At 39.5% G+C, this 14,931-nt stretch overlaps 1 protein-coding gene across 1 annotated transcript; it reads left to right on the top strand.

Annotated features, from left to right (window-relative positions):
* The first annotated feature begins 182 nt into the window (after nucleotides 1–182).
* ptcd2 (pentatricopeptide repeat domain 2) lies at nucleotides 183–11,853 on the top strand. The gene is made up of 10 exons (XM_041237255.1): nucleotides 183–302; nucleotides 1,454–1,546; nucleotides 1,988–2,117; nucleotides 2,497–2,614; nucleotides 3,106–3,184; nucleotides 3,910–4,001; nucleotides 4,116–4,229; nucleotides 5,534–5,608; nucleotides 9,962–10,075; nucleotides 11,082–11,853. The coding sequence occupies exons 1-10, from the start codon at nucleotides 191–193 to the stop codon at nucleotides 11,304–11,306; spliced, it is 1,152 nt and encodes a 383-aa protein (XP_041093189.1). The 5' UTR covers nucleotides 183–190; the 3' UTR covers nucleotides 11,307–11,853.
* The last annotated feature ends 3,078 nt before the right edge of the window (nucleotides 11,854–14,931 follow it).

The following is a 14,931-nucleotide window of genomic DNA, read 5'->3' as shown; positions in this document are numbered from 1 at the left end:
GTTATTGCATACGCTATATTACAAGGTTATTGTAAGAAAACAAAGGTATTATATTACATTTAAAATAAATTTGCACACCCTTGAAATATGCACAACTTAAACAAAGATTTGAATACTTTATTCCTGTTGTTCTTTACCGGACAGACACTTACCCTGTTTGGAGTTGGTTTTGGTATGTCCAGGGGACAGAATGGCGGTCAGGTTAACGACGGGCAATTTCAGAGTCATAACAAATACCGTTAAACAAAGCGGAATTATCACCGCTTTCAAACCGTCACAGTGTTGGACATGCAGATTAGGGGGTACGTATTTTATTCGGGCATACAAGCCAAACCATGCAACCATTAAACAATGGGGTTTAGAACTCTTTAGTTGCGATGCAAGGAGCAATGTAAGATGTTCACACAACAGCAGTCTCGAAAGCTCACTGTCTGTGGATATTTTCCTGGAATATAACATTCTGAAATAGGATGAAACATACGTTTGTTTGTGTGTTTGTTTATGTTTTGCTATTAGTTTATCAGTAATGAGCAAGGGGGTAGCCTGCTACCCCGTGCCTCACTATTATTAGTCAGTATAGATGCACGTTTCAGCCCCGACAGACACACAGCACAGCATTTTGTAATGTTAAACTGTATGGCATAACAAAATCATGTACAGGCTGTTGGATAACAATACTCATAAATATAAAAGAAAAATACTGATTTGTACCCCCCGCACCAGCACGGTGTGCAGGGAGAGTACTATTGACCTTGGAAGCTTTTGATTTAAAAACAAAACACGCATTGCAGAACACTACACTGCATTTGCATTCGTTCTGGCTTAAGTTATTGGTAGTTGATTGGAGTTCTGGCGTTACACTAATAGTAAAGTCTGGAGTGGTTCAGACCGCTATGACTGTATGTGAGTCTTATGTCCGTCCCTGAGATAGGTGAAATACTGTATTCCTGTGTGAATATGTTTAGATTGCTGCAGAACTGTGGGCTAAGTTCTAGAACTGTTGGAGACAGCCCATTACCCATAACGGTGTTCAGAAAACTATAGTGTACAAATCCCTGCTGGTCCAATTAAAGGGGTATCAACAGAAACAATCCTTTTGTCGTAAAACTGTAATGGATTTCTATTATCATTTACTGTGTTATAAAAAGCAAACATTCAAGGGATGTCCTGCAAGTGGTACCACTGAGTTTCATGTCTGACCCCAAGTGTGTCTTGCAAAGAAGAGATCTTTGACAAAAAGCAGTACGATACCATCATCATCAGCAGTATAGATCACCTTGCCTCAGAATATAGAACGGAATGTTAGCGGTTCTGAAATAAAAAAAATAGTTTGCGAGCTGCCATCATCCAGAATCGTCTTGTTCAGCTTCTATACTGTACTGTCTGTACCAACACTGTTAGGCATTAATATTGACAATACGGTATAATAATAGGAATATGTTTATATTTGCAGCAAAAAGGCATCTGCTTTCAGAGGATGTGATTCGGCTACATGAATTCCAGCAAAGAAAAGTAGCTGTTGCTCATCAGATATATGGAGACAAAGGTAACAGCAATTACAGCATTGCCACCATGCAATTAAACAAAGAGTCGTCATTCATGTGAACTCGGAGCTGCAGGCTGAGGGTTACTTTAGTGCAGCTAGCTGCTGAGTGTAGTTAGACTGCAGATTGGCTATACTGTATTAACTGCCTTTAGTGAGCCTGCACAGTAGAGTAGCAACAGCGCAGTTCAAGTACAGCTGTAATGATGTGAACACTCACTCGCACACATGATTCATTGTTAATTAACACTCAAACAAACTATAAAATGTTACAACTTGTTAAAAATCAGGGACAGTGGTTCACTCACGCTTAAATGCTGTTTTTCTTTTATTTTAGATTTTTTCATGATGTATTTGCAATGAATGCAATAATACCAATTGCATTATCTGATTATTTTTTGTTAACTTACCAACCCTGTTCCCTACTATCACTGTCTTCCCCAGATCACTATTTTCAGACCTTGAATAAAAGGCTGCAGAGGAATGAGCTTGTCCTTAAAGATGAATTAAAACTGGTCTTGCATTTGTGCCAGACCCCAGAAGATGTGGAAGTAGCCAAGAATGCCATTTACAGGTAAAAGCTTGAGGACAAGGGTCAGATAGTGATTCAGTTGGGCACAGTGAGTGATCCTCGACACCAGCATCTGAGATGGGTTTGATTTACCTGTGCAAGCAGGAAAAACTCAGGCAGCCTTCGCAGTTGGGGTAAAATAATTAAAATACATTTTTAAAACCATTTCGTAAGATTGGTAAAAAAAAAAAAACAGAAATACTAAATACATACATACAAATGATGGGCTTTGGTAATGTAGAATAGATCATGAATTATTATTATTGGTAATGATTAGTAGTGCAGTGGTTGCTAATGTTGAATGATTTCTATAGTTAGAGTGTAAGGGTACAATGGGGTTTGCATAATCGTGTGTTTCGTTTTGTTTCTGTGTTGCTATTAGGTACCATGAGGAAAATGGAAATGTGGCGTTTGGAGAGTTTAAGTTCGGACCCCTCTTTATGAGGTTGTGTTACGAGTTAGGACTGGAAGAGACTGCAGCAGAGCTGGTGAAAGATAAGGTGACCTTTTTAATAAAGAGAGCTTCTGTGACAAGTGAATACAAAATATAGCTTTTATGAATGAGTCATTTATTGATGACAGGTATGTAGTTCACATGTTCTCGCCGTGTGGTTTTCATTCCATATTGTGCTACACTGTTTTGGCTTTGCTTTGACAGTGCTGTGAGCTTAAGATATGTAATTATTGTTGTGGACTCTAGATGGCAGAGCAGTGCTTGCAGTAGATAACCAGCTAGCAGCCCTTACATAGGATACTATGGGAGCCACTGTAGCTGGTTCAGTATATGTTTGCATAGAAAAATAAACCATGAAGTGATGTATCTGCATACATCTTCAGTTAGTGTCTGTAACACTGCTGTATTCTAATGTTTCAAAGGAAAACCTTGTTCATGAACATGTATGTGCTGTTTGTAGGACAGACTAGTGCATGTATGTTACTCGCTGCTTGTTTATTTCTGAAGTCTGTTGTACAAATGCATTTTGTATTTCAGGCTCTGAAAGGATTCTTTTCAGATTCAACTTCTTTCAACATTGTTATGGATATGTTGTTCATAAAGGGATATTATGACAGTAAGCAAGCTTTTGAAGTTTTATTGTATTTATTTACCACCACAGAATCAGATCATTCCCTTTGCCAGACTATTCAAGATATACTGTTAAAAGGTAGGGTTTCCAGTAAATGTGAGAAGGCTCCTGGCTTACACAGTGAAATGTATGCTTAGAAAATGACACAACAGATTCCCAGCTTATTATGTTAATGTTTATGACGATCAAAAAGATGCATTTTCATTTGCAAATGTAGGGCTCAACACTAGCCTGCCCAGAGATGGAAATAAGACTATTGAATAGCAGTTTTACCCATTCCAGGTTTCACTAGGAGCTTGATTATTCCCTATTGCCTGTGTAGTCTAGTTTGGAGGTATTACATTAAAGCAAACTACCATTCCACATCAGGGTTTAGTGGTTATCAATTGACTGAATAGAGGTGCAATTGCTTCAATTTAGTAATTAAGAGTATGGCTAGAATGGCCCTCGCTGTGAACCACTGTATTCAAGTGAAAATATATTATCATTATTGAGCTCCTGTAAGACTGCCATGGTGGTGTAGCTGTGATGTTAATTAGCCTCGGTAGCTGTGTCCTGCAGGCTGTTGCAACTGTGATCTCAATTACACAAGCCACACCTCCGCTTAATTACAGCAGGAGTGTCATCCAGGGAACAGACCTCTTGTCAGGCCTCGAAGAGATGTGATACCAATATAATCAATGCTCTCTTGATCTGTTTCTTAATGATAGGTGCTTTGGAGGTGCTGTTAGACATGAAGACCCAAGGAGTCACATTCAACAAGGACACATGCACCCTGGCATCTGCCATCTGCTACAAACTGGTGTGTGTTCCGAAAGCAGCGTTCCGCACAAACAGCATGAAATGATATCTATAAAATGCATTGCTGACACACTATAGCTGCAGACGGTTCATGCACTCTGCTTCTTTCTAACAGAACACTGCAGAGTCGTACAGAATCTGCACTCTAATACTGGAGGAGACCCAGAGTAAAGGAAAGCACGTTCCTCGACATGCCTTCTTCTTTGCAATTGCTCTTGCACTTAAACAGGTATGGAAAACAGCATCTCACCTTTTTAAGCTGTTATGGGTCAGTTCCTGTTTTTGAATTCCAATTCCTTTTTAAAATATATTCCCAATTCCCATTCCCTTTGAATGAATTCCAACACACCATTGATCAAAATTGCAATTAGTAGTATTTGGTTAAAATGAGCTTCTCACGGGGGCAACAAATGACTTCAGTTGGAGCCGCTGTCAATTAAATTGGCTTCAAATGAAAGCAGTGGCGCAATCACAAGAGTTATTATGTTTCTAAAATATCAATTCCTTTGAATGAATTGGAATTGAAAAACAGGAATTGACCCCAACCCTGGTTATGGATAACTGGGACAAGTTTGCATGTTTTTTTCCTTTTCATGTCCTGGCATTGTGATCTTGAAGAGTCAATAAACACCTTGGTCATTTCCCAGGTTCTTTCCCCTGAGGGACAAAGTGTTTTACTGGCTGTGAAGCATGTCACTCAGTAGGGAGGCAGCTGGCTAGGTAATGACAGGAAATACATTTTGAAGGGTTGGGGAACATATCATTCTCATGGTGAAATGTCCAAGGAAATTCAGGACTACCTGAAAGTAACTCTTTCTTTAACCTTGTTTTACCAGATTTAAAAAGTAAAATAAAGTCAAAGTCTGCTATCGTGTGTTTGCTTGAAAGCTGCACGTTGAAGGCAGTATAGGGATGGGAGTCCATAGCCTGGGAATCACGCCTTGATAGTTACAGTAGTGAGCTCTGAGCCTCCGGTCTTTGTTTCAGTGAAGTGAGTTCATTGAATATGCTATACAGCAGAGTACCACCTCTTTAATATATGAGCAAGGCTGGGTTTTGTTTCACTGATTTCACTATTTCTGTGAAATTTACCCATTGCCGTAAGAGCACCCTTACGGCACTCTTGTACAAGGGACATTTCATGTATCTGTTGTTATTTTTATATTTATTTGTGTCTTTTTTTCACTGATGGTGAAAATAGAATGTCTTTAAAAGGGGGGACAAAAAAAACTCAGAAATAGTCTATAAATTTAGCATTTACTGCTTTTCAGGTTAAATATTTAGGAACATTTGTTGTAATAATAACCCATTTTGAATGTCACAATGCTGTTTTTTTTTCTACTTTTAATAATTCTGTTTAATTGTGGAATCTCTTGAAATGCCTATTTTGAGTGAAATAGACCACTTTTTACCATGAGAAAAATGCAGCCCTGCTATGTATGAGAATGTTTCCATTGATTTCAGTGAAAGTCTAGTATACATGTATAATGCCATGCTGCAATCTGGTCATTAAGGAGCTTGTTTTCTTTATAGGAGGACATTGAGAGAGCCCGCTCACTCTACTTGCAGATTCTGAACACCGAAAGCAAAGTTTGCCTAAACCTTAAAGTAAGTCCACTTTATATTCTTAACCATTAGGAGGTTGGGAATGAGCAGAGGCAATTGGACCCACGTGGCTCGTTCCCCTAGTGTCTTGTTCCTTCCCAGCACACCATTTTCCCCAACTGAGGGGTTTTAATATAGTCTGCTTTGGTGTGCTCTGTGACAGGCTAACAGAATCACAAGGGTTGTACTGCACTGAGGGATTTTAATATAGTGGGTTTGGTGTGCTCTGTGACAGGCTAACAGAATCAGAGAAGGGCTGAAGCGTCTCGTCTCCCGGAGAAATCAGCAGCTCCACTCGCAGCAAAAAATTAAATTTATTAGGAAAGGTAACCACGTAATAGGCCTAATAATTATTTGTTTATAAAACGAGCGCTGAATAAGATCTCTGTTATAAAGTGTCAGCACATCTTTTCTTCAGTTCAGATACTGTATATAAAAGGGAGAGACAGAAGTGGAAGTTAGGCTGAGAAGTTGTTTGTAGTTTGAACACTGGTACTGTATTTACTGTAGAAATATTGCATTAATCACTAGTATAGGGAATTGGGGGATGTAATGCATTATGTCCGAGGCGTGTTATAACTGAGAGCCTTATAGGGACAGAGCACTCACTATAAGGTCAACGGTGCTGTTGTGCAGTGGACACGTTGCTGCGCTCATCCTGTTGTGCTGTGGACATGTTGCTGTGCTCATGCTGTCATTGGAATGGCTTCAGATTCCATTTGAAGGATATTTAACTGCAATGGTGATACAGTTTGAAACCCACAGGGCACTGCAGATTGGTCTTCATATTACCAAACATATTCAGATTTGGGTAAAGTTTAGGTTTTACATGTATGTAATCTGGGCCGGCGTGTTTGAAATACCACTTCACAAAACAAGCTCTGCACATGGAACATATTATCAGAGTGTTGTTGGGCTGTAGTTCACACACACACACACACACACACATATATATATATATATATATATATATATATATATATATATATATATATATATATATACACACATTTTTTAATGCTTAAATAATGCCTTTCAGCAGCAGTTTTTTTTAAACATAATTTACAGACGTGCACAAATTTGTTGGTACCCTTACAGCTCATTGAAATAATGCTTCATTCCTCCTGAAAAGTGATGAAATTAAAAGCTATTTTATCATGTATACTTGCATGCCTTTGGTATGTCATAGAATAAAGTAAAGAAGTGGTGAAAAGAGATGAATTATTGCTTATTCTACAAAGATATTCTAAAATGGCCTGGACACATAAGAACATAAGAAAGTTTACAAACAAGAGGAGGCCATTCGGCCCATCTTGCTCGTTTGGTTGTTAGTAGCTTATTGATCCCAAAATCTCATCAAGCAGCTTCTTGAAGGATCCCAGGGTGTCAGCTTCAACAACATTACTGGGGAGTTGATTCCAGACCCTCACAATTCTCTGTGTAAAAAAGTGCCTCCTATTTTCTGTTCTGAATGCCCCTTTGTCTAAACTCCATTTGTGACCCCTGGTCCTTGTTTCTTTTTTCAGGCTGAAAAAGTCCCTTGGGTCGACACTGTCAATACCTTTTAGAATTTTGAATGCTTGAATTAGGTCGCCACGTAGTCTTCTTTGTTCAAGACTGAACAGATTCAATTCTTTTAGCCTGTCTGCATATGACATGCCTTTTAAGCCCGGAATAATTCTGGTCGCTCTTCTTTGCACTCTTTCTAGAGCAGCAATATCTTTTTTATAGCGAGGTGACCAGAACTGCACACAATATTCAAGATGAGGTCTTACTAGTGCATTGTACAGTTTTAACATTACTTCCCTTGATTTCCCATAAATAATTTATTTCCCATAAATAATGTGTTGGTACCCCTTAGAAAAGGTAATAAATAATTGGATTATAGTGATATTTCAAACTAATTAGTTTCTTTAATTAGTATCACACATGTCTCCAATCTTGTAATCAGTCATTCAGCCTATTTAAATGGAGAAAAGTAGTCACTGTGATGTTTGGTATCATTGTGTGCAGCACACTGAACATGGGCCAAAGAAAGCAAAGGAGAGAGTTGTCTGAGGAGATCAGAAAGAAAATAATAGACAAGCATGGTAAAGATAAAGGCTACAAGACCATCTCCAAGCAGCTTGATGTTCCTGTGACAACAGTTGCAAATATTATTAAGAAGTTATGGAACTGTAGGCAACCTCCCTGGGCGTGGCAGCAAGAGGAAAATCGACCCCAGATTGAACAGAAGGATAGTGCGAATGGTAGAAAAAGAACCAAGGATAACAGCCAAAGAGATACAAGCTGAACTGCCAGGTGAAGGTACGTCAGTTTCTGATCACACCATCCGTCGCTTTTTGAGTGAAAGTGGGCTCCATGGAAGAAGACCCAGGAGGACTCCACTTTTGAAAGAAAAACATAAAAAAGGCAGACTGGAATTTGCTTAAATGCATATTGACAGGCCACAATCCTTCTGGGAGAATGTCCTTTGGACAGATGAGTCAAAACTGGAGCTTTTTGGCAAGTCACATCAGCTCTATGTTCACAGACGAAAAAATGAAGCTTTCAAAGGAAACAACACCATACCTACAATGAAACATGGAGGAGGCTCGGTTATGTTTTGGGGCTGCTTTGCAGCGCCTGGCACAGGGTGCCTTGAATCTGTGCAGGTCAGGAAGAGTGGACCAGACTACCTGATAACAGGTGCAGAAGTCTCATTGAGAGCTACAGTAAACGTTTGATTGCAGTGAATGCCTCCTAAAGGTTGTGCAACAAAATATTAGGTTAGCGGTCCCATCATTTTTGTCCATTCCATTTTAATTTGTTTTATTATTTGCAATATTATGTTGAATAAAAAATCAAAAGCAAAGTCTGATTTCTATTAAATATGGAATAAACAATGGTGGATGCCAATTTCTTTTGTCAGTTTCAAGTTATTTCAGAGAAAATTGTGCATTCTTCGTTTTTTGTGGTTTTTTGTACTTCCTTAAATTCCTGTAGTGCTGAAAACGGCTGACTTTAAAACAATTGTTATTTTTCAAGAGATTTTCTTCAAACCGTACATTAGTTCTGTGGCTCAAGTATCACAGCAAAAGAACTACTCAATGCTTCCTGTTGTGCAGTCAACTGCAGTTGAAGCTTGTGATTTCCTGAATACAGACAGGCACGAACGACCCTGTGTGTTAGGGTATAGGGCTGTGTGGCAAAGTGGTGAGTGGTTACAGGTGTGTGCAGTGCAGAACGGATACAAAAACAGGCAATGATTTCCAGGTACAAGGGTGTTTATTGAATTAATTAGCAATGTCCAGAGCCTTATGGCGAACACCTGTAAATAATAAATGATGGAAGTGAATACAGCGGCGTGTATCACTTTGTTTGTAAAAATCCCACGGGTTTGACCCACAACCAAAAAGTTCAGTTTAACACACAAACACTAAACACAAACACAAACACAGTTCTCAGTGACAGTGATTAAGTGCTTGTGGTGTATTACAGTCTTAGTGATAGTGAGTAAGTGCTTGTGGTGTATTACAGTTCTTAGTGACAGTGAATAAGTGCTAGTGGTGTAAATACAGTTCTCTGTGAAATGCAGGGGTGAAAGTGATGTCCGGGTTTAGGCTGGCTTTCGCTACAGCTCCAGATCGTGCAACTGGTAGTCTATTTAAAAACAGACAACAGTTAACAGACACAAGACAGAACTCATGGTTCACAATACAGCAACACTGACTCCTTGTAGGTTAAAACACTAACCATTTACCAAGGAACAGATCACTTACACTACGTCCCCTATTATACCCTCGCTCATGACCCCTAGGTATGCTGTTCCTTTCACATAGTGCCGTCACAGGTCGGGAGGGAGATCGAACACCAAGAATCATTCGATCTCTGTCACAGGCTGTCTTTGTCTTTATCAGTGGACCGCAAAACATCAGCTGTGCAGCTCTGACCTCAAAAGTATGAGTGAGAAAATGGTTTTAATCCCTTAAGAGTAAGCTGAATGTGTGGATCTAATTAACATTAAGACATGCAATGCAAATACAGTAAAGTGAGGATCACAGAATACAAGGGTTATAAGTTTAAGGGGAGACAGTATTAAAATCTACCACTGATTAGATCATTAAAATAGACATTTTAACAAATTCTCTGTTGTCAAAAGGACATATTTTGTTTTTAGTTGATGGTATTCATCAGCAGTTTATGCCCACAGAATGCTTGCTGAATTTTATCCTACACAAGTAAGCATTCAAATTGATGAAGTGGAATGGTGGTTAGTCGGGTGCTTTTAATGGATGAAGAGCATATGATGATTTCTCAGCGCTGTATGTAATGCCTGGCTCTTCAGAGGGATCCATTACTCTACCTTTTGTACAGGTTTTACTACTGGGCTTGTCAGGAGCTATGAAGGACCTTCTGTCCTTTCTGGAGTCGTCGATAGTGGCAGACGCTCCTGCATTCGTCAAGAAGCCAGCCTTTTCTCAAGAGGTGGTGAGTAAACGGTTCCCACAAATACAGCTGTGTGTCTGTACTACACTGTACCAGCCATTGGATATTTTCATATGAATATGTGATTATGATAAAAATGTACATGCACAGTTGTCAATATTGATCCCTTCACCACAGCTTGATTTGTCTCCTTGCTGAGTAAAGGTCCTTTCACACTGAGCGCGACACTCCAGCTCTCGCTCCCTTGTCGGCATGACAACAAACATCAACAGGTAGCCCCTACTGTGTTTCATTAACACAAGCAGAGATATCGGCCTAATGAAAGTGAGCGATTTAAAACAGTCAATATTGCTGAAATGAAAAGTTTCCTTAAAGATAATGGAAACAAATATAGCTACAGCAAAGAAAACAAGAAAACTCTTTCAGCAATTTTTTGAGCATGACAGGCTTGCAGTTTCTTGCGTTCTAATTACTTGAATGCCTTTGGTGTGAAAGCAGCTTGACGTCGTCAAAATACGCTGGACGCTTTGACAAGACGCACTCAGTGTGAAAAGACCTTTATAGGGGTCTGCATTTGAATCTGTTCTGAAAAAGCAGTGATTGTGACCGAAAGGGTGTCAGCTCTTGGTTTGTTTGAACTATCCAGAAAGAATTCCATTTTCTCAAAACAATGCAAAAGTTAGTGTTGAATCTATTCCTCTAAAACATATTTCAAGTTAACCAAACAATGTTTTACCCTTTTCTGTAATGATTTTCTGATGTTTTCATTGAACTGCTGATTCCCTCTCCCTAGTTACAGCAACCTGAACAAATCTCACGTTATAAATAAAGTGCTGGTTCAATTCTTGCTGCAGTAGAAAGGGAGCGTGCTGATGAACAATATCTGTAGTATTAATAAGTTGCCCACTCTGAATTTTCTAAATAGATTCTAGAGCACCAAGTGCGCATTCCATTATCCCCTTACAAAAAAGTGTTCTAAGAACAAAGACAAGGCTTTAAAGACAGTAGCTAAAACAATGGCAATTCTTTGTTTTGTTTTTCCCTGAAGCTTGAGACAGTCCGAGAGAAGATGGAGGACAGCACTCAGCTGCGCAGTCGATTCGAGGACATCTTTGCTAAGCTGCATCTGTCCGGTCAGGTCACTGATGTGACTCTGGATATAATGCTGTGTCATACTCCTAATGCAAAGAAGAAACATGCAGCTTTGCTGGATCAGAGGAGAATCAGCCGAAGAACATTCAGACCCCTGCAGTCAGCACTGCTGATTGAGTAGCTGCATGAAGCCCCCACCCTGAGACCCTGCGCTGACCACGCGTTTTAATCCATTTCACAAGTGAGACCAGACTCGCCAAACTGCTTTAAAGTAGAAACTCAGGAATAAACTTTGTAGGAATGTGTTTCAAGAGCCCTCAATGTTCTTGGGTTGTTTATTTTGTTGTTTTTGTTTGTTTGTTTGCTTTCATCCCGGAGCGAAGCAGTAATAATGCCACGTTCAGGTAGGATTATGGAAGTGGCGTGTCTTAAGGGTTCCGTCTGGGAATGCAGAGGAATCCCTCTGGAAATGGCTGATGAGTCTTATAAAATAATAGTTAACACTACAAATCTACATGGCAAACACGATGACTGCATTTGTTTAGAAGGAATATCGAGTGTGTGTCATCTGTTCTTTTCACAGTAGTGGGTCTGGTTATCGTGTCTAGTTGCTTTCCTTTTATTATGCTAAATTAATGTCATACAGCTGCCAAGGACATAACATCTTTGTGTATTCATCCATTAAGATGCATTTTCAGCAAAAATACAGATCAGAAAAGGTTTTTCAAGGACCGCAAGCTGTTGTTTTTATGCTTTTTAACATATTGGGGATGCTTACAGTGTCAGGTGTTTTACTGGTTGTCTTTATGGTGCTGGTCATATGTAAATATCTGCACATAGCTTCAAGAATTCTTCTGCGTTTCTCATAACTTCGTAGCAACTTCACTTAGTAATCAAACCTAATTTGGGTCCTAATTACGTCATGCTGAAGTTTGGCTTTGTTCAGAACTTTTAAAGCCCTTTTTTGATCAATTCAGTTCAGGTTTAGAGTTCATGGAACCCTTTTCAATGGTTTTACAGAGGATTTACTAGATAAATTCTACAATGAAAAATTGAAATTGAAAAATTGAAGCCAGACTTACACTTTTCAGATGTACTGTAAACAATGAGGGGGCTTTTAATGCTGGTATTTTGTTGAGGTAGGAAAATGGGTCTTCTAGCAAGATGCACGAATTTAACTGAGAGGATTCATCATAACGATTGTTAATCGTAAAGGTTGTTGCCATGTGCATCCTCCTAAACATTAGTTTGGTCGCTTTAAAAAACACAAGCCTTTATCTGGTCATATCGGTCCTGTTTTGATCCCAATGTGACGTTGCAGTCTTGTGAGATGTTATTGTCAATTGCTAAACCACTTAAGGGACACAAGGTTGGTTTCTTCTTAAAATACATTTGAAAGTGACCCCAGTATCACAAGGAGGAAACTGACGAGTTGGATGACCAGATCCAACCTGTTTCATGCACCTCATTGAAAAAATTTTCACCATTAACCCTTAACGGTTTAAAAATGAAACTTTGCTGCACCTGGATATATAATGATCTCCTGTTGTCTCATAGGGGGGATAGACAAGGTTAACTATTGTTAATTTCTTTATTGACCACAAAACCCAAGCATGCATTTTCCCATCAACGCATCCCTTTACAATGTTAGTTATAGGTTTCACTTCATTATCACATAGGACACAATTACCTAATTTGGCAGCAGCCTGTATGTCGCTGTACGTTTTTTAAATGTGTGGGAGACATCCTCTGAAGTTTTGAGGCTACTGCCAAGGCCAACAAACAGAAAGAGGAGGAAATGAGAACTTCTTCTTTGTGTTCTTAGTTTCATCCTTGTTATTGGCTTTCCACGCCAGTGACAGAAACAGAGAAACAGATGATGCACGTGTGAAGAGAAACGGCAGCACCGAACACTCATCTGTTAATGCTACCTTTACCGATCGATGGAGAACTCAAAACAAAAAAGGGGAAGACAGTAGGGCTTTGTGGCTGGGAGTTGTGGACATCCTTTTTGAACAAACAACTGCATTAAAGATCACTTGGCAGCAAGTATTATATGGAGCTACACATGTACAAATATCACTTCAAAAGGGACTGAGGAAAAACTGGCAATAAGTTGACTATCATTAAAACAGAAAAAGTGTTAATGCAGCAGCCTGTTCTGCAGTGGAACACAAACAGCCAATCAGTACAGTCGGCTGCCGTACACATTGTAATAATCAAACCATAAGAAAGCTGTGTAAGGTTTTATATCAATTGTAATAGTGTTATACCCCATTAAATGGCAGAGAAGTGAGGAATGATTGTGGCTCTGTCCTCACAGCAAAAGGCGCCTGCATATCTGAACAGTCAGGATGACAGACTGGTTCTTTTCTGGGTCAAAGAGCCCTTGTGATCTCGGGTGGATGACCCCTTTTACAAATTGTTGTTTGTACTTTAAAAGTGGATTATGAGCACAGTTGTGACCCACAGTCAACCCAACTGAAACTGGTGCTCACACACAGCTTCAGCGAAAGGGGTCGTCACGGGGCTGGGAGTTGTTTTGAACCCTGCTACCTGTAGGTTTTGACCTGCGGTATTTGTTGTTCAAGATTGTACCTGCAGCTTCTGCATGTGATTGCGTTCTGTACTGTCTTTTGGATTTGCTATGGAGCTGAATTAAACTGTTTTGATTGAAGGTTACCTGAAAAAGACTACCTTATTTTAAAGGAATAACCCAACCTTACAGCATTCATGTTGTAGTGTTCTGTGTGCTGCTTTACAAGTCACAACATTTCAGTTACTGTACAGCAATGTGTTTACATGTAAACTTCTACGTGTATGCATTTGGTGGTGATATTAATTCTATATTAAATTAAATATTAAATTCTCAACGTGATATTAAATGCAGTTGATATCAGTTGAAAGACTGGTAAATGTCAAATGACTAAATTAGTTTTGTGTGTAGGCTCTTTTTTTAGACATATAGTGGCTCTCAAAAGTATTCACCCCCCTTGGACTTTTCCACATTTTATTGTGTTACAACATGGAATCAAAATGGATTTATTTAAGAGGTTTTACCACTGATCAACACCAAAAAAATTATGTCAAAGTGAAAAATAAAATCTACAAATTGTTCTAAATTAATTACAAATACAAAACAGAAAATAATTGATTGCATAAGTATTCACCCCCTTGAGTCAATATTTGGTAGAGGCACCTTTGGCAGCAATTACAGCCATGAGCCTATTTGGATAAGTCTCTACCGACTTTGCACGTCTGGACACTGCAATTTTTGCCCATTCCTCTTTGCAAAATTGCTCAAGCTCCATTAAGTTGGATGGGGACCTTTGGTGAACAGCAATTTTCAACTCTTTCCACATATTCTCAATTGGATTGAGGTCAGGGCTTTGACTGGCCCACTCCAGGATATGGACCTTTTTGTTTTTAAGCCACTCCAGTGTGGCTTTGGCTGTATGTTTGGGGTCATTGTCCTGCTGGAAGATGAAACCTCTCCCAAGTCCCAGGTCTCTTGCAGACTTCAGCAGGTTTCCCTCCAGGATTTCTCTGTACTTTGCTGCATCCATTTTGCCTTCTATCTTCATGAGTTTTCCAGGCCCTGACACAGAGAAGCACCCCCTTAGCATGCCACCACCATGCTTCACGGTAGGGATTGTGTTCTCAGGATGATGTGCGGTGTTAGGCTTGCGCTAAACACAGCGCTTAGCGTTGAGGCCAAAAAGCTCTATTTTGGTCTAATCAGACAATAGAATCTTCTTCCACTTGGTCTCAGTCTCCCGCATGCCTTCTGGCAAACTCTAGGCGAG

Source organism: Polyodon spathula, chromosome 2 (assembly GCF_017654505.1).
Source record: "Polyodon spathula isolate WHYD16114869_AA chromosome 2, ASM1765450v1, whole genome shotgun sequence".
In the NCBI taxonomy this organism is placed as follows: Eukaryota; Metazoa; Chordata; class Actinopteri; order Acipenseriformes; family Polyodontidae; genus Polyodon; species Polyodon spathula.
The sequence above is the reverse complement of the archived record's forward strand: the minus strand, read 5'-3'. Positions and strand labels throughout refer to the sequence as shown.

Excerpts from the sequence above, each read along its gene's own strand:
- ptcd2 (XM_041237255.1), top strand. The coding sequence starts at position 191 with ATGGCGGTCAGGTTAACGACGGGCAATTTCAGAGTCATAACAAATACC. Across the intron at positions 1,547-1,987 it reads TCAGATATATGGAGACAAAG|ATCACTATTTTCAGACCTTG; the intron begins GTAACAGCAATT and ends TGTCTTCCCCAG. Across the intron at positions 10,076-11,081 it reads CAGCCTTTTCTCAAGAGGTG|CTTGAGACAGTCCGAGAGAA; the intron begins GTGAGTAAACGG and ends TTTTCCCTGAAG.